Consider the following 18,407-nt stretch of genomic DNA (forward strand, 5'->3'; position numbering starts at 1 on the left):
AAAAAATAATAAAATTTAATCATATAAAATTTTAAACGGTGATTATTTTTGACGTAACTATCAGTCACTTAAATGGGAATGAAAAACGTGTCTAACAAACCAAGAAAATTTATTTTTATATTGCTAAAGAATAATTTACTAAAAAAATACATCGCAGAAAGAATACTCTGATCATAAGTCATCAAATAGTATAAAATCAACCATTGTGTCGTTGCTGCCACAGCTCGTGCGCAGTGCCAGCCGCGCCCGCCAGAGAGATGCCTCTACCCTGTAACAAAAAGAGATTGAGATTTGACGATTTATTTTTATAAGTATGAGATAGTAACAAATTATCTTATTCGTAATTTAATCAATTTAAATAATATGTATTTATTAATTCACCTCTCCTTAACAAGAAAAAGTGAACAGCTGAACTTGGCTTATAAGTCTTGCTTATAAGACTGTTGGCTCTGTTTACCCCGCAAGGGATATAGACCTGATTATATGTACCTATGAATGTATGTATTAGCAAGAAAATTTGTACTTAAAATCATAATAAGTAAGTACATAACAAAGTTACTTAGTACATACATACATATAAGTAGTAATGTGTATGGCAAATCTTGAGTACGAATTTCACCAAAGTCATCGAGTAATTTGTCGAAGTGATAACGTGTCTGGTGTAATAAGTTTTTATAGTAACAAAAATTTTATAACATTTAAATCTAAACTTTTCAATACTAGAAGAAGAACATTTACTATTATGAGATACTACTTGTGAATTAAAAGTTGTGAGTAAAGTGGCCGTCTATCAAAATATCTTATGCAGTAGGTACACTTACAATAGCCTTAGCCCCCTTCTTAAGAGCTTTGACGTTGACCTTGGGCTCTGCTTGTCCTCCGCTGAAGACCAGAGCGAACACCGCCACCACCATCAGAAACAGACCAGACAGCTTCATGTTTGTTGGAGTTGAAATCAGAGGTTTTCTCAACAGAGTAACTCAAGTCTGAATGTCGAATAATTTATTACTCGCCCCATTTAAATACTTTTAAATTTACGGGATTTCCTACTCGGCTTTTGATATTGAAATTTCCTTATGACACCTGCCAGTGGCTTCGAAGAAATATTATTGGTTTGAGCAAAAATTGTTTTCTTAAAATATGTCGTCGTAATACATTTTGCTTTGCTATACGAAGTAATATACGATACGTGAAAAAAAAAACGTGACGACCTGTCTATCAACGCACAACTGAATCACGGAATGATTATCGATTTGCATTTGGCATACTTACAAGAATAAATATTCTAGCGTACATACACATATCAGGTCTCCTTGCGAGGTAGATAGAGCCACCAGTTCCGAAAAGACTGAAAGGTAGCATTCAGCGGAATATGGCTTAATAATGAAGTATGGAGTATAGGATATACTTATACGATTACTCTTAGTTATATCATTATCCAAATTTATAATATCTTCTTACGACTTAGGCCAAAGACAGGTTTTAGTGAAATTCTGTGGATGAAAGTCAAAGTTCAAAGAAAGAGTAAAAATGTATTTTTGTCTTCTCCCTTTTTATTTCGGTTAACTTCAGGAATAGAAAGTGAATGGTGCTGAACTTATAACAATGAGAAATGTATAATATTAGTTTTACTAAGTACTACGAGTAGCAGTCGGTTAGCTTCAGAATGACATTTTATAAATATAACGCTTGACTTATTACATCCTAATCATTTTAAAGCATTTTTCCTTCAGACCGCATCTATAGGTAATACTAATTAAATAAGAGATGAAGAGGTTCTAATCCACAATTCCATATACCAAGCGGCTTATAACACAATACAAAGGTATGTTTTTAAAACCTTTATAAATTTATACCGTCAATATGCGAGTTATTTTTATTTAATTAAATGAGTAAAAATCACATTATTTTTCTTCATGAGTCAGTAAATTTTCTTGTGTGAGTGAGAATGCAAAATCGCATTTCAGGAGAAACCCAAATGTATTCCGTGGTTTTAAATGACGCTTATGATTCTTTCAAGACTCATATTTAATTTTTCCTGTAGTGAAGACTCCATACAATATGAAGTAAATTGGAATATTTTTTACAGTGTTGGCAGTGATCACCCTTATCTTAGTAGGGGCCAGCTGAGCTGAGCCCAGGGTCTACTTTGAGGGCCAACAAAGTTATTGTAAGTACTACACTGAACTAAGAAATTATTTTCCACTTGCCACGATCCCCGCATACTTAGCTAGCTCTTCTCCTTCCTCCTGGCGGTAATCCATGTAACCGGGATTACCTCTGTGGAGAAAAGCCCGGCGTGAGCATCTTGACCATGAGCCTGGATTGGGTTAGTCAGATTTTTACAGGAAGCGACTCCCATCTCATTACTGTAACTTTTGCTGGGGAACTTACCCCATATTAACTCATAAAAGCGTCATGATTACATGTCAATTCTACTGATATCCTACGATAAAACAGCACGTACCCAAAGATATAAGTATTCTATGTCTCTTGCAATGCACGTTACTTTTATAGACAGCTGAGCAAATAGAAGAAGTGGCAGGCGCAACTGGTACAAGACAGAACGGTTGATTTACGTCCATAAGTATTATATTTATTTATCTACCACAGTTTCAATGATTATATTTTAGGTTTGCAATGATTTTTTTTGTACCTACTCAATAAAATATCATGGGTCTATCTATTTTCGCTACGTTAACGGGCAAAAGTACACATAGAATCTATGGGCTATCGACATAAATTAATTTCCTTTATTTTTAATATACTTATATTATAATTTACAAAATTTATTTTACGAGCATGTAGAATAGATGTATATATACATATACTTAAGATTTAAATGGTAACGGATATCGCACATTAGGCGATTAAATTCAATCGAATTCTGCTTCCACGTTAGAGATATACATAGTGTCTTCAGAAAAATGTAGATCTATAACTAACTATTAAAACATCTGCGAAAGCTTATACCTGGCATTTATATTTTAACAACGTTATCTACTTCTATAGGGACAAGAGCACATACATCTAGGTGCCACAAAAGCATACCCAAAGAGGGTTGACGTCAGGCAGGCGGCCGGTCATAAAACTAAAGCCAAAGCTTTCCAGTATGATTAGTGATAAGACAGACAGCGATAGGACTAGGGCGTACCCCCGAGGCGACGCGCAGACGCAGCACCCGGCGTCTGTGGGAAATGGATCAGGGTTGTTGCATCAAGGACGGGTAGGAGAAAGGGAGTGACCAGAGATGGCAATTGACAGAAGTAATTGGAAAAAACTAACATACTGTGCCGACCCCACGTAGAAAGTGGGATAAGGTAACGACGAAGAAGATCTACTTCTATATTATAAGGAATAATTATGTAAATAGTTATTACCTATAGATATTGAATATAGATATTCAAATCAATTTGTTATTTATTTATTGTATATTAAATTAAATGAAACTTGACCTATAAAATAAGATTAAAGTAGGGTACTTTAATCTTATTTTATACTGATTCATATACATATATTAAATTACTTCTTTTTATATTGAGTGAATATGTTCTACGGTTTACATCTTTCTCAATGACAATATTACCTATTTTATTGTGGGTTTGTATTTACTTAGCTTTTTGTAAAAATTCACATAAGAATTTATGTGGTTTGGTTTCATTATTTTCCAGCAACTGAATATATTTAACTAAAAATTAAATTCAAACGAAATTATCGTATGAATTGAATTTTTGTAATATCATGTATATACCTTTAATACAAAATAAAGAATTTGAGTCCGATTAACAACGAACGGGAGTTCAATAAAATATACTTATAAAAATAAAATAATTTATTTATCACTTTTTTTAGCAAAATAATACCCATATAAAACTTATCTAACAAACATTATAACTTAATATTAATTGCACCGAAATTTAACCGTGTCGCTGTTGCCACAATTCATGCGCTGTTCCGGCGGCGCCAGCCACGGATAAGACTTTGCCCTGAAATAAAAAAAAATATATTAAATTAATTTTTTGTGCCGTGTGATTCCCGGCACCAATAAAAATAAGAATAAGACCACTCCATCTCTTACCCATGGATGTCATGTGTACATAATATATTTTAATTAATCTGCTGCATATTTTTCTTTTGGAAGAGATTTATTATGAGAATATATTGAAATACTATGAAACTCATGGGGATAAGTCCGCCATTGTACATTGTTATTTTTTTAATGTCTTTTTATGTACTCCTAAACATTTGTTATGTACAATAAAGTATTTACAAAGAAACAAACAAACAATACTCGTCAATTATGAATGATACTTACAACAGCTTTAGCGCCCTTTTTAAGGCCATTGACATTGACTTTAGGAGCGGCTTGTCCTCCACTGATGAACAGCGCGAACACCGCCAGCACCAAGAACAACAGACCAGTCAGCTTCATGTTGTATGTACGGAGTTTAACCAGAGGTCTACACAATAAGACAAATCAAGTGTGAATGTCCAGTAACTTATTACGCACTCTATTTATATCAATTTACACATAAACAAATCGTAGTTCGCGTTTTCCTGCTTGGAATAATGTGCAAATTCCTTAAACGGGGAAATTCAATAAGATCGATATGATATGATAATTACGTTTTTATGATCTTTAGATGAGGTTTCCTGTTTAGGACCTTACCTACTGAAAAATACGCAGTGGTCATAAAGAAATTTGGAATCTAAACAAGTTAGTACACTATTTTACAGTTTGATTTTTAAAGACCTTACATCTGATAAAAATAAATTTCTCTAAAATCATAACAATACCTCGTATGCAAAGCGAAATTTAATAATTAGAAGCAAAAATCCCCTAAATAAGCAATTACTTTATACATACATATAATCACATCTATTGGCTTATTTATAGAATTGAGATTCAAATAGTGACAGGTTGCTAGCACATCGCCCAAAAGAAATATCGCAAGTTTATAAGCTTATTTTTTAATCGACTTTTACATCCGTGAGAAATAGACGGAGTGGTCCTATTCTTTTTTTATTGGTGAAATACAAAAAAATTCTTACGTTAGGTACTATTTGCTTTATTTAATTTTTTCTCAACATAAACACCCACAAATTTTCAATAAGTGTTAGTTATGGGGTTTTTTAACTAAAACTTTTACGCAAACGAGTATGTAATTAAACTATTTGTCATTCAACCTAAGTAAGGAGTAACTGGATTAACCCATGCGTGAACAGGTAAAACTTAAGCTTTTATTTAAATAGAGTGTAGCGCCGTATTGCCATCAAACTTACTTCAACTGTTGTAAAATCTCCTTTACACTCAAGATGAAGCTGACTGGATTATTTTTTATGGTGCTGGCGATATTCGCGTTGTTCCTCGGCGGTGGACAGGCTGAACCAAAGGTCAATGTAAATGCACTTAAAAAAGGGGCAAAGGCTATTGTAAGTTTTCAATTGTTTTTCATATAGAGAGTACAGGCACTTTTATCATTTTGTGGCCTTTTAAGATGATTCAATTAAACCTACTTAAGCAGTTTCAGCAATGCTCTTTAACCCATTGTCATATTTAATACGTAGTACGTACTTATTTCAGTTTTGTCTGCTTGACATATTTTTATGCACGTAAAGGATAACAGCACTAAAGTGCACAATAACACAAGTCATCATACTTTAATCGTCCCCTACAATTTCTGCAGTTGGGCCTATTCTAGTAAAATCAGCGGGTCTATTCACATATATTGACAAGGCTTCATAATATTGTACTAGCAGCTGCCCGCGACTTCGTTCGTCGTTAAAATTCACCCTCTCTTTCCCTTTTCTCACAGTAAAAAGATATGCCATGCCTATGTTCTTTCTCAATGTCAACTCTATCTCTGTACCCAATTTCCTCGAAATCGGTTCAGTTTCCTCTCTATCTTTTAAATTAAGTAAAATAGAGAGAGAGGGAAGATAAGACACATAGCTTATTAGCATACAATCATTAGGTACATATACATACACATATCACGTATTTACTCTTAATGGGTAGAAAGAGCCAACAATCTTAAGAAGCCTAAATGGCCAAGTTCAGCAGTAGGTATAGTTTCATGGTATTTGATTTTTTAACGTTAATAGTATATTTTTACGTTATAGTTAAGTAAATAACCTCGCAAGCCTATTTTCCTCCGACTTTCACTACTTACGTCTGTCTAAGGCACTCCGGCACCATTTTTATAAATGTGCATGTTTTGTTACAGGGTAAAGGCTTATCCTTCGTGGGCGCTGCTGGCACCGCCCATGAGTTGTGGCAACAACATCGACAGGGCTGACTACATTTAATATTAACCATACATGCCTGATATTGTTGCAAAACCAAAGATTAATTATTTACTATTAAACATAAACTTAAATAAATTAAATTTTAATATTTTGATATGTCATGCAAGATATTATGCGATACAAACTATCTAATGCAGTAAACATAAATTGATACTGTACAAATATACGAAAATACATACACATTCTTACTAAAAGGTATCAATGTTTTCAATAACCTCAAGGTAAGAAATTCACTTGTATGACGTCAATGTAGAATAAACAATAAAGAAAATATACTTAACCATTTTTACAGTAGGTAATGGCTCCAGAATGTCTGATGCACCTACGTACTCGTAACTACATATCAAACAAAATCAAATAATTATAATGATAAAGATTTTAACTTTGTTTGTTTGTAAGGGCTAGGTAATCTTCGGAAATACTAAACTAAACCGATCACGAAAACTCTTTCTTATCTGCGGGTGCTACAGCTTTATCACGGACTAAGTAGCAATGGTGGTTCTAAATAAACGATTACCTTTATCCCGCGTGAAGTTGTTTGAAAAGGCATAAAAAACTTTAATTGACTTTGGGACGCCACAGCCGTGAAGAAACTAAAGGAATACTGTAAGAAAATTAATTTCATTGACTTTTTCTCGAAAATATTTTAAAGGATTTGTAAGATTGATGGTGGTTCTAATAAAACTATTTAATGAAACATTATAATCTGTTATTATTTTGAAAGTTAAATAAATATCTTAATTACACAGAGATTCGCAAAGACAAATTAAAAACCAACATGCAGATATAAAATGTACTTAGGTAATACAACCATGTAAATGGCTTTGCTATAACAATGCTGCAATTAACACCGTAGATAAACAAATAATGTAAAGGTATGACGTCAATACGTAGGAAATAAGTATCATCTTAAACTTTGGAAACGAATAACGAACTTACAACTTACTGATGGGAATGTTGTAATTAACTTATAATAAACATTATAACACTTAGTTATCTATCGTTGAAGAAGCTGCATAGTGTTTGATGAATCTTGCTGATGGATCGGACACTTGTACCCATTTCGGCATCCAGTAATACGGCGTAAAACAATGTTGGCCAGGGTAAGTTTTCTCAAAAATATATCTGTAGTATTTTGATTCCTTCGTGGTAGGCTGTAAGCCTTCATATTTTATATTCTCGTCTTGTAATCTCTCTGAAATTATTTCCGATATTATAGTGAATAACGATTTTTTAATAGATGCAACACCATCACTAAAGGCCTCCTTATGACGCCACAGAATAGCACTCGGCAAAAGACCACTGTTGTCAAAACTGCTTCTAAGCAAATATTTTTCTACGCCGTCTTGAGGTTGACGCAATTTAGGGTCAACGGCTAAATAATGATGTGTAAATTGAATATCCAAAAATGGGACACGAAGTTCTAAGCTAAATGCACTAGTTGTTCGGTCAGCTCTCAATCCATCGTATAAGTATATATCTGATAAAAGACGAATACTTTCTTCATGACCTGCTGCTTCCGAAGGAGCATCTCTAAAGTAGATATAACCCTGCGCTAATTCGTCAGCTCCCTCTCCACTAAATATAACCGTCGAATCTGTATTATTTTTTATATATTTAGCCAAAAGAAACATGGGAATACTAGCACGTATCGTTGTAATATCAAAAGTTTCCAAGTGATAAATAACGTTGTCTAATTCCGCCTTTATATCATTTTCGTCAAATCTGACTTCATGGTGTTCAGTCTGAAGATATTCCGCCACTTTCCGAGCAGCAATCAGATCAGGAGAGTCGCCCATACCAATAGCGAACGTTTGAATTTTATATGGTAATTTTTCTTCCTTGGCTAGTTTGACAACAAGGGCCGCAACAAGGGATGAATCGAGTCCTCCGCTAAGGAGGCAACCTATTCTTCGGTCCGCCATTAACCTTTTTCGGCACGAAGCTTCTAATAAACGAGCAGTTTTTTCTTTCAAGTCCATGCCTGCTAGCACATTGTCTGAAACAAAAGGCTCAAATTTCGGTGGCATACCAGGCTTAAAATATTGCTCTGTGTAATCAAGTTTCATCTTTCCATTTTCCAATATACTCCATTGTTCAAAGTATCCTGGTGGAAACTGCTTCAAGGTAGAGGATTTACTTGATTTAAGTTTTAGACCCATCAAACCCTTGCCTTCAGAGCATACACCAACGTAACCAAGTTCGTCATCTTGTAATTTGAATAGTGGCCGAACGCCATATGGGTCACGGGCAAAATATACTTTTTTCTTTTCGCCATCTACCAAGCAGATTGCGAATACGCCGTCTAACTGCTTTATTGTTTCAGCGATGCCAAATTTATGATATAAATGTATTATGGCTTCTACATCACAGTTTGTCTCATAAGGAAATTGATATTGAGTTTGAAGACGTTTGCAATTGTATATTTCGCCATTGCAAAGAAGGGACGTGCGAGGGAAAGTATGCAAACGCATCGGCTGCATGCCGTGCAACCCATCAACGATTGCAAGTCTTCGAAAACCAAGTACGACTCGGGGTTCCCTGGCGTCTTGTTCAATACGCCAAGCATCAGGTCCTCTGTGTTCGATTTGACAAAAGCAGTCAGTACACGTCTTGCTTACTGCTCCTTCGATTCCAAACGTTCCCCAAATGCCGCACATTTTGAACTGAAATCAAAAATGTTATAAAATTAAGTACTTAAATTAGTTATGGATATAGAATCAGATACTAAATTTTGCCCGCGACTTCGTTTGTCCAACGTTTGTCCAATACGTAATCGGCGTGACTAATAGTTCACATAATTAAAAAAAAACTGAGTCCCTGTATTGAACAATATTTGCGTATGTAGGTATATATTTTACGGTTTTAGGTACCCCCCTTAGTTTCCCTAAGGGATAAACGTAGGGAGACCGCAGGTACCTACCTAAACGACGACCTATACAACTAGCAGATCTTAGAATGTATCCCATAACAATATTGATATCAATAAATACCGATTCTAAAGTTTTGAAGACTATCTAGGTACTTAGATATTTTTTATTACCATTTATTGGCGATAATTTAATGAGACCCATCCCGCGCCCGCCAGTTTACGCAATCGACCAGCACTGTTCATGGTAGGTATACCTACTTATAACATGAGTACTTTCTCCCGTAACAAACATGGCAATTGCATCATTCTGCTCTTACAAATGTATGTAACAAAAATAACCGCCAAATTCAAAAGCCTACCTACCTAGCCGTACCTACAAACTCTCCATGGAATGAAACGAGTCAGCTGATTTCATTTGTAGGTTAGAATTGGAAGAAATGCTAAAAAGCAAGCAGGCAAAAAGTGCCATCCTAATTTTTGGAAAGAAGAAAGTAGGTACTTAGTTACTTTTATAGGTAAGTCAGAGATATTGGTAAGTATTTTATATTAAAAACTTTTTAACATATGTTAGGTTTATAAACTGCCTCACAAATAGTCAAACATCTAATTAGTTGACTAGATTTTTATTAAGCTAGAGTTGAAGGAGTGGTAAGTCTTGAAAATATTTTAGAAAAAAGTTAAGTATGTATTAGAACACATTAAAGTAAGCACAAGTGTCCCCCATTATAATATACCGGGTCCGATAATGTAAATTAACATTATTTTCTTCCGCATATTTTGTAAATGAATATAAAAAAAAATTAAATAGATATGTAAATACTTAATAGCAGCATAAATGTTTCACTTACTTATTTTAAAATATCCAAGAAATGACTAAAAATAACCTCCACAAACAAACTAACGCCACTTTCAACGTGCAGAGCACACAAACACGACACGACACCTACCTAACCTATATCATAAAAATACCTCTACGCATGCGCGACCTAGCAGCGCGAGATTTTTTTATGATACACACGAGGACGTCTCAAAACGACGCGAATGGGTAGTGTGACTTGTGAGTAAAGCGGTGGTTCGAAATTTCATAATTGTAAGCAAAATTATTTGCTTTGCATGTAGAGCAGGCGTTCAGAAACAAAAAAATATTATAAGAAATGAGATGAGCTTAAAAATTTTATTAATTAAAAATAAAGAGGTAGGAAAAGACTACATTTTATGATACACACGAGGACGTCTCAAAACGACGCGAATGGGTAGTGTGACTTGTGAGTAAAGCGGTGGTTCGAAATTTCATAATTGTAAGCAAAATTATTTGCTTTGCATGTAGAGCAGACGTTCAGAAACAAAAAAATATTGTGAGGAATGAGATGAGCTTAAAAATTTTATGAATTAAAAATAAAGAGGTAGGAAAAGACTACATTTTATGATACACACGAGGACGTCTCAAAACGACGCGAATGAGTAGTGTGACTTGTGAGTGAAGCGGTGGTTCGAAATTCCATTATTATAAGCATAATAACAAAAAAATATTGTAAGGAATGAGATGAGCTTAAAATTTTTATGAAATAATAATAAAGAGGTAGGAAAAGACTACATTTCATTTGCAACTATCCACGCATTCTTTTACTTAATCTTTAATTTTAACTCTCTTTATCCAAGCTCGTTGGTGCAGAGTACTTCAGTTCTTTATTTTTTACTGATGACTATAGTGACACGTCTACCTCTGCCCACGCCTGGATCACATCCACGGTGTCTCTTCTTTCCAGCGTGACAGGTCCGGGCGACAAAGCGCTAACATTCGACATTGCTCACAAAAGTCTCGACCCACTGCAGACTACAAGCATCATCTCACATCTGACTCACTGGCACTTGCAAGCTCAACACGCACAGATTGCACAGCAAGACCAAGACTTCAGACCTCCCGGTCTTGGGGGGGAGTTTTATGACGACATCTCTACGCCACAAGTCAACAACAACCAATTACAGTGATAATACGATGCGCTCAACCAATACCAATCCTCGCTTCCACTACAAAACGAAACAAGGCACTTTCTAAAAATGAAAAATTTTTTCATGGCTCATAATAGTTTTTTATTCAATTATTTCCTAAATTCAATGGCGGTCTAATTGAATTTATAAAACTATCCATACAAACAGCGTGTGAGATATGCGGTGGTACAACATCTTGTTTCGGTAAAGTACATCCAAAATAAGCGTCCAAAAAGTTGACCTCATGGTTAGGCGAATGATGACGGTACATGCCGTCATTTAAACATTCACTGGAGAAGTCATGAAACGCAAAGTCAGAATAAGGTGGACTAGTAAAAGAAGTAGTTCTGGACATGTATCCACTGCCACAGTCCACGGGGTCTCGCATATCCTCTCCAGATCTATGAATTTCAAAGTCAGTTATCAGCTCCTGATCCTTCATTACTTTCTTATTAGAGGCTGCATTAAGTACACTGAATGCAACGAGACATGTTGGGCACATGGAAACGTTATTATACGAGTTGAACATGTTTAAAGATGAAGCCAAATTGGATTCAATTTGTGTGGTCTCGTCAACCTTTTTGGGTTCACATTTCACTTGAATTCCTTGTTCGCAGTAATCTGATTTAGTCTCATAAAGAGTTGGGTGTCTACGAAAATCATGCTTGCACGATAAGTTTGCCAGTTGCCTCTTTAACATTCGAACCTCAATGGGCTCGCAGTTCCATTGATATGCTTGTGATTTACTTAACATTTTCAAATTATTGTTTGTTATTAAAATTCTTATTGTTTAACTTATGTCATCACTTGTGGAGTGTTGGTAGATAAGAGATGCTTTGTTCAAGGATATTTTTATTAAGATAATTAGGTACTTGTTTCACTATTTTACATTGTTATTTATTTGTATTTGATTAGGTAGTCGGTAGGTGAGTTTGGTACCTGTGTAGGTTATAGGATTCTAGCACTTTATTAAGACATGAGTTTTTTCACTGACAGTTTTTGTTTTTTCTATGTCACTTTGTAATTTGAGTTCAATTACGAGGCTCAATTTGCGTAGCAAACAAATTTCTAAAAGAGAAGGCCCGATCACAGAATTAAAAACATTACTTACTTGAAGAGTCCGAATATTAAGCATACTAGCTGTGCCCGCGACTTTTTCCGCATGGAATGGTTATTTTGGTCATCAAGGGTGAATAATTGACCCCGCTTTTTTCACATTTTCCATTATTTCTTCGCTCTTAATAGTTGCAGCGTGATGTTATATGGCCTAAAGCCTTCTTCGATAAATGGTCTATTCAACACAAAAATAATGTTTCAATTCGAACCAGTAGTTCCTGAGACAAGCGCGTTCAAACAAACAAACTCTTCAACTTTATAATATTTGTATAGATTGGTACTTGTAGCTTATTTTCTTTAGACAATTTTCAATTTCTTCATCTGTTTTCTTAATATGGTTGCAATATTAAGAAAACGCTATGCTGATTTTTTACTTATAGTATAAGTAGTTCTTTACTCAGTTACTCAGAAAAACCCATCAACCCATGCCACATTTTTATTTATAAATTAAAATAAATTATTGTATTTTTATATTACTTTTAGTCCTGCATATATAAAACAAAAAAAAAATTTCACGATGACAAAATACTTCAGTCAATCTTATTCTGACATTTTCTGAAGATATCTTCAACATAAAATGTAGGTAAACTAAAGCTTAACACCAAAATAAAGGAAATCTTTACGAATATACTTATCCTTATTTCAATCCATAATAACAATGACGAAACAAATATGAAAAAAGCTCCGCAGGGGAGTAAAAATAAGGGTCCTAGCGTATCACCGTTAAAAACAAAGGTAAACAGTACTGTTAAGAGAAATTCTTATCTGTTTTTGTTCTTCTAAAAAGACTTTCGTTCCACTTAGTCATTTATATGCGGAATTTACTGCGCTCATAAAGCTTCCTTCTATTTGTTTTCCTTATCTTACTCCAATACCTTAGAAACATCATTCTTATATTTTTTTATTCAAGGCAAATGGTTCCTTATTTCACAACAAACACAAATATTTTAGCCTTTCTGCGATTGCAAGAGTTGCGAATGCGTAGAATGCCCAGACATTCTAGATCTACTAGGGATAACGGTCACTGAAAAGTCATGCGATTTCGGTTCGAAGGTGGGCAAAGGTAAAAGCGGTGAAAAGAAAAAGGCTACGGAGAAAATCACAGTGACGCCGAGTTTGCTGGGCGTGCTTAACGACGACAGAGACTGCGCGTGCGAGATCATGGCGCGCGCCGTGCGCTCGCACACGCACGCCAACCTCGGCGCGCCCGCCCGCCCGCCGCCGCGCCGCTCCGCCGCCCCGCCAGACCCCACGCGGCCCTCCCCCGAGCCAGAATAAAAACGCACTCACTTACTTCATCTTTTATTTATTATTACTGTACAATCCGTGAACACTGACACACCAGTATGACGGCAACAACGAGGCAAAAGCTAACTGCGGTAATTGAAAATTGTAAAACCTGGATGAGACTTTATAAAATGTATCGCAAAAATGTGACAAAAATTAAGATGTTCCTATTGTTTAGTCTGTTATCTTTTTTATCTATATTATATTATTATTATAACAAAAAAACGAATGGTGAACAGTAAACCGATAACGATGCGCGTCATAAAAATTATCTATCTACTGTTTAGTCTTCAATATTATTTTCATGATTTTCTAAGCCGTTTTCCTCTTTTTGCAGTTTTTTGAATTTATCACAAATGTAGTTCCAATATTTGCTTCTAATTTTATCGTATTTAGTGCTTAGTGCGTGACAAAGCGTTATCGCTCTATCTGCATTATGAAAAGTGTTAGTTTCGCCTTTCTTTATGGCTTCATCACACACATCGATTATGAATGCTAATAAATATGGTGATCTACATTTGTGTTTGTAAAGTTCATCGCAGAATGAGGTTACGACAGCGTTACCATTCATTCCTCTCTTGTCATGCAGCATCACACCTCTTAGGTAACTCCATGCACTTTCGTTATTCTTAACGAACTTGATCTTCTCCAATGTGTAACATATTTCTTTCTGAACAATTAGATCGGACCAACCGAGATGGTTGTTCACGACGAAGTAGCGTTGGTTCCACGCCGAATTGTTACGAACATCTTCACTGATCAGATTATCCACAAAATCCATTTCTCTGTCAAAGAGGCTGGAATTAGAAATAAAAGTTTATATGACACATGTAAATGTATTGGATATAACGACGAAAGTATCTGGCAGATTCAATGGTTATTAAAATAATAGTATATGTTTGACAAACAAATTGTGCTTTCATTAACAAATAAATAAAACACGGAATATATAGAATTGCTTTTAAAAAAGCAGAATACCAGATAAACTCAGCACTACAGACAGAAAAGGAGCTGCAATGAGGTACCTACTGCATTTTATTAAGCTAGGTTAAATTGCCTAAAAGGATTGGAGTAAGGTGGGAACACAACAGCTATAAATACAATCATATGATCACGACTTTACCAAAGGGGTAAGCAGAGAAAAGATCTTACTGCTTGCCAAGACTCCTACATACTTCTTTTGCTTCATTCACTCATCACTCTTGCAGGTTAATTTAGTTTGGGTAATCTAAACAGATAGTGGTTCCTGGCTCTTTGATAGAATATGACCACTCCATCTCTTTCACATGAATGTCATTAAAAGCAATTAAGGGATGATTAAGCTTCCCTTGCAACCGGAATTGACACCAGTTGGATTAAGAAAAGTACTTATAAGCAGCTATGTGTAAGATGTTTTGTAAGGGTTCAGTAAAGTTTACTCAGTTGGACTGTTGAGGATATAAAGATGTATGAAGAAAGGGCATAAAGACTTAAATGCCAAGCTATGTGAATCTCAGCACTTTTAAGAGTAAGACCAGAGTGGTCCTTGTGCTGCTTGCTTTCCTGTGTAAAAATTTTATAACAATAAAATTTAATTTCAATGGTACAAAGGCCATATTTGTAATGTCTGGCCCTCAAATATCAATATATATAAGGACTCACCCAAATGTTTTCATAGCCCATTGCCTGTGTTGCCAGGCATGGTAATTCTTGGGATCCTGTAATAATGCATCTCCAGTCAGCTCCAGCTCTAGTGAGGGATCTTGCAACCATTCTACCAGCATTCTTCTATGATGCCACACCTGAAGATTTAACAATACTTTTTGATTTTACAATCTGCATGACACTGTTAAAACAAGGGAACCTAATATAGCTTTAATCATAGCTATATATTCTTTTCCTGAAATTCAAGTTTTCTTATAATATTTTCTGTTTTTGCTGAAGCAAGAGCATCAAATCTGCCACCAACACTTAATAACCAAACTCAGAAATCCTATAGTCATACAACAAAAATCCTTATCATTTTAGAATTTAAGGGCAGAGAACAAGGAACCTTACGTTTAAAATCAAGATTTGTTTTTATTATTATATAAATGGAACATAAAATTTATTATCTTATGAATACCTGGTAATTCTTTGGAGAATTTTTGATGACAGCTTCCACATAATCTAGTTCAGATCTTAGGTCTGCTCCCAGGGCCTGAAGGAGATCTCTCCTGAAAGAATTCAATATCAATTTTGAGAAAACTAATAGTTTAATTTACTTCAAATTTTTGCTTCAGGATAGAGAGAAGGAAGACAGGAATATGGTCATCGCATTGTCAATGATTATGAATAGCCCATAGATCTTGCAATATGTACTCAAGTTTAATCATGTAAAGCTTATATTTTTCACAAATTTAACAGATCTTATATTACGCTATCGCACCTGTATTGCCAGACAGTGTAATTAGCAGGGTTCAGCTCAACAGCATCCTTGGTTAACTGAAGTGCTCTTTCAGACTTCTCATTGTTTTTCAGTACTGCACGGAAGTAATCATACACATCTTGAACTGAAACATTTTAGATATTAAATCAGTAATTTTTAGCTTACACAATGAAGAAAATAGTAAATGAATACACTATTTGTTACAATTTTGTCATGATCCAGGCATTTTTGTCAACCTGACATATAACCTGGCAAGAGCCTGGATTCACCATGAATGCAATTCTAAAGTAAACAAGTCAGATAAATGAACCTGACCTGATTGGATCATATTTTTTTAGCACTATTAGTGCATTGATGATACTTAATATGCTGTAGAGGCTTTGACTCAACAATAGGAAGAGAAATAGGTATGTCATAATTTCTATTGTCACATTCAAGTACATTTTAATAACTAAGCACTCATAAGGTCTTACATAGAACTATGAAACATGTGGCACATTAATGTAAAAGGTTTTATAAATATGTATGTATATTACTTACAATGGAAAATTTGACATTGCTATAAAATATGGTCAAAAGCCCTTAGAAAAATAAAAGTACTGAACAATATAACCAAACTACTAATGTATGGAAATGATAAGATTTGCATTATAATTATATAATTCATAAAACAAATACGTACATCTATCAGAGTGTGCAATAACAACTACGGGTGCAGGCCCGTCATCCTCTGGGATAGGCTTCAAGTCATTCCACTCAGGCCTATCCTTGTAAGACACCCATGCAACGTCACTCTCGCCGCTATCCGACATCTCTTCTCTAATTTAATGTTACAATAAAATCAAGGCTCCTGTGTTATTTAGTTTATAACAGATCTTATCAAATCACTTAATGCTAAGGCACACTACAGCGACGTGAATAAACACCACCCGGTTATCTAAGGCCGAATCATTTATTTTAATTAACTGTTACCTATATTTATTTATAAACACAGTTATTTTCAATAACCAGTAGTGAGTACCTGACCCAGATAATTGGCAAATGGAATGAAATGTGCAACTTGTAAAAACAACGAACAATAGAGTCGGAGACTTTGTTCTTCAATATTCTAATGCGATACTGTAGACTGTGTGGTGTTCAAACCTAAATAATTCATAAGCAAACCCTATTGAACATGTTAAAAGCTCTATTAAAATTATCACTAAGAATTTACGGTGGAAAACCTAATAAAAAATATGATATTGAATGCTTTTCTTAGCCTCAGTCTCAGTAAATGAAGGGCATCAACGCCATCAACAACAATGAAAAATGAAATGAACATAAGAAACGTCACTGTCAATATCAATATGTCAGTGTCAATAACAAAAAAATTTTTAAAAGCCTTTCAATAAATTCCGACTATGGATACTTGTTTATCTACCAAACTAACTGCAGCTCCTGGGCTAAAGAAAAGGAGAAAAAGCAACTTATCTTTTCTTCTACGGCTACTGATAACAGAGTGCTTTTACTAAACTGGTTCGTTAGGTATAACATAACTTTCACAAGGGTCACCTATGAATGTGTTGTAAATGTGGTTAAGCCACCTTAATTACATGGAATACTTATTTACAACACATTCATTGTTCTTACACGTTCCTTTTAAATTACAAAAAAGCTTGAGCTTGCAAGTGCCAGGTTGTCTATTCCAATGTGTCGGGTCGGGAGTGGAGATGATGCTCCTCATCTGCAGTAGGTCAAGACTGTTGAGAGCGATGTCGACTGTTGACGCCGGTAGGAGTCGTGCAGAGCTGCCACGCTAGAGAGGAAACGCCGCTGATAAGATCCAGGCGTGGGCTGCTTTAGACGCGTCGGTCGCCAATGTCGATGCGAGAATGGGTAGAGACAGGACTTAGAAGCTCGTTAACTTGGCTGCGATACCCAGTTGCTGATTTGCTGTGAGACTGCTTGCAGAGGCAGAGTGAGGAGTGATGATAGTAAGTATTTGAGTTGATAACGATGAAGGTTGCTTCCAATCACGTCGGGATCACCAATTAGGCGTGAGCGATGATTTAGCTCGACCACCACCAAAAGGAAGATCTTCCGCCAGGCCAGATATGATCCCTGGGGAATCGCGACTCCGACGATGTTGTGTCGGAGGTTTTTGTAATTGATCGAAGGTCGGAGGTTGTAAATATGCTTCAATCCGTGAAATCTTTGTTTGCGCGATGTAGACTTTCGCTGTTTTTGACTGTTAAGAGTCATGAGATTTTGTTGTTGTGACTTGTGGCATAGAGATGTCGCCACAAAGTAAAGCAGATATTTTCTTTGGGCATAAATCGCCTAATACCTAACTGTGAGCTTGAACGCGATTATTACTATGGCGTAGAGATGGGCTAACTACCCAGGTAAGAACCCGGAAAAAGAACTATTATTTTGACCCATTTCTTC

General features: G+C 35.4%; 3 protein-coding genes across 4 annotated transcripts; all 3 read right to left on the minus strand.

Moving 5' to 3' along the window:
* Positions 1–7,018: 7,018 nt before the first annotated feature.
* LOC106137477 (asparagine synthetase [glutamine-hydrolyzing]) lies at positions 7,019–10,235 on the minus strand. Of its 2 annotated transcripts, none has more exons than XM_013338325.2 (2): positions 10,030–10,235; positions 7,019–8,975 (listed from the first exon to the last, which is right to left on the minus strand). In XM_013338325.2, exon 2 carries the CDS (start codon positions 8,967–8,969, stop codon positions 7,299–7,301), a length of 1,671 nt encoding a protein of 556 aa, XP_013193779.1. In that variant the 5' UTR covers positions 8,970–8,975; positions 10,030–10,235; the 3' UTR covers positions 7,019–7,298. The 2 variants fall into 2 exon arrangements, with proteins under 2 accessions (XP_013193779.1, XP_013193773.1); XM_013338319.2 differs by lacking the exon at positions 10,030–10,235 and adding an exon at positions 9,353–9,475.
* Positions 10,236–11,264: 1,029 nt separating this feature from the next.
* On the minus strand, positions 11,265–13,481 carry LOC132901986 (uncharacterized). Its single transcript, XM_060945393.1, has one exon. It carries the CDS (start codon positions 11,922–11,924, stop codon positions 11,277–11,279), a length of 648 nt encoding a protein of 215 aa, XP_060801376.1. The 5' UTR covers positions 11,925–13,481; the 3' UTR covers positions 11,265–11,276.
* A 94-nt stretch (positions 13,482–13,575) lies between these two features.
* LOC106135503 (protein farnesyltransferase/geranylgeranyltransferase type-1 subunit alpha) lies at positions 13,576–17,278 on the minus strand. The gene is made up of 5 exons (XM_013335829.2): positions 16,663–17,278; positions 15,981–16,104; positions 15,678–15,768; positions 15,215–15,354; positions 13,576–14,370 (listed from the first exon to the last, which is right to left on the minus strand). Exons 1-5 carry the CDS (start codon positions 16,790–16,792, stop codon positions 13,857–13,859), a joined length of 999 nt encoding a protein of 332 aa, XP_013191283.1. The 5' UTR covers positions 16,793–17,278; the 3' UTR covers positions 13,576–13,856.
* Between the last annotated feature and the right edge of the window lie 1,129 nt (positions 17,279–18,407).

The sequence above is a fragment of the Amyelois transitella genome, chromosome 8, assembly GCF_032362555.1.
Source record: "Amyelois transitella isolate CPQ chromosome 8, ilAmyTran1.1, whole genome shotgun sequence".
Taxonomy (NCBI): domain Eukaryota; kingdom Metazoa; phylum Arthropoda; class Insecta; order Lepidoptera; family Pyralidae; genus Amyelois; species Amyelois transitella.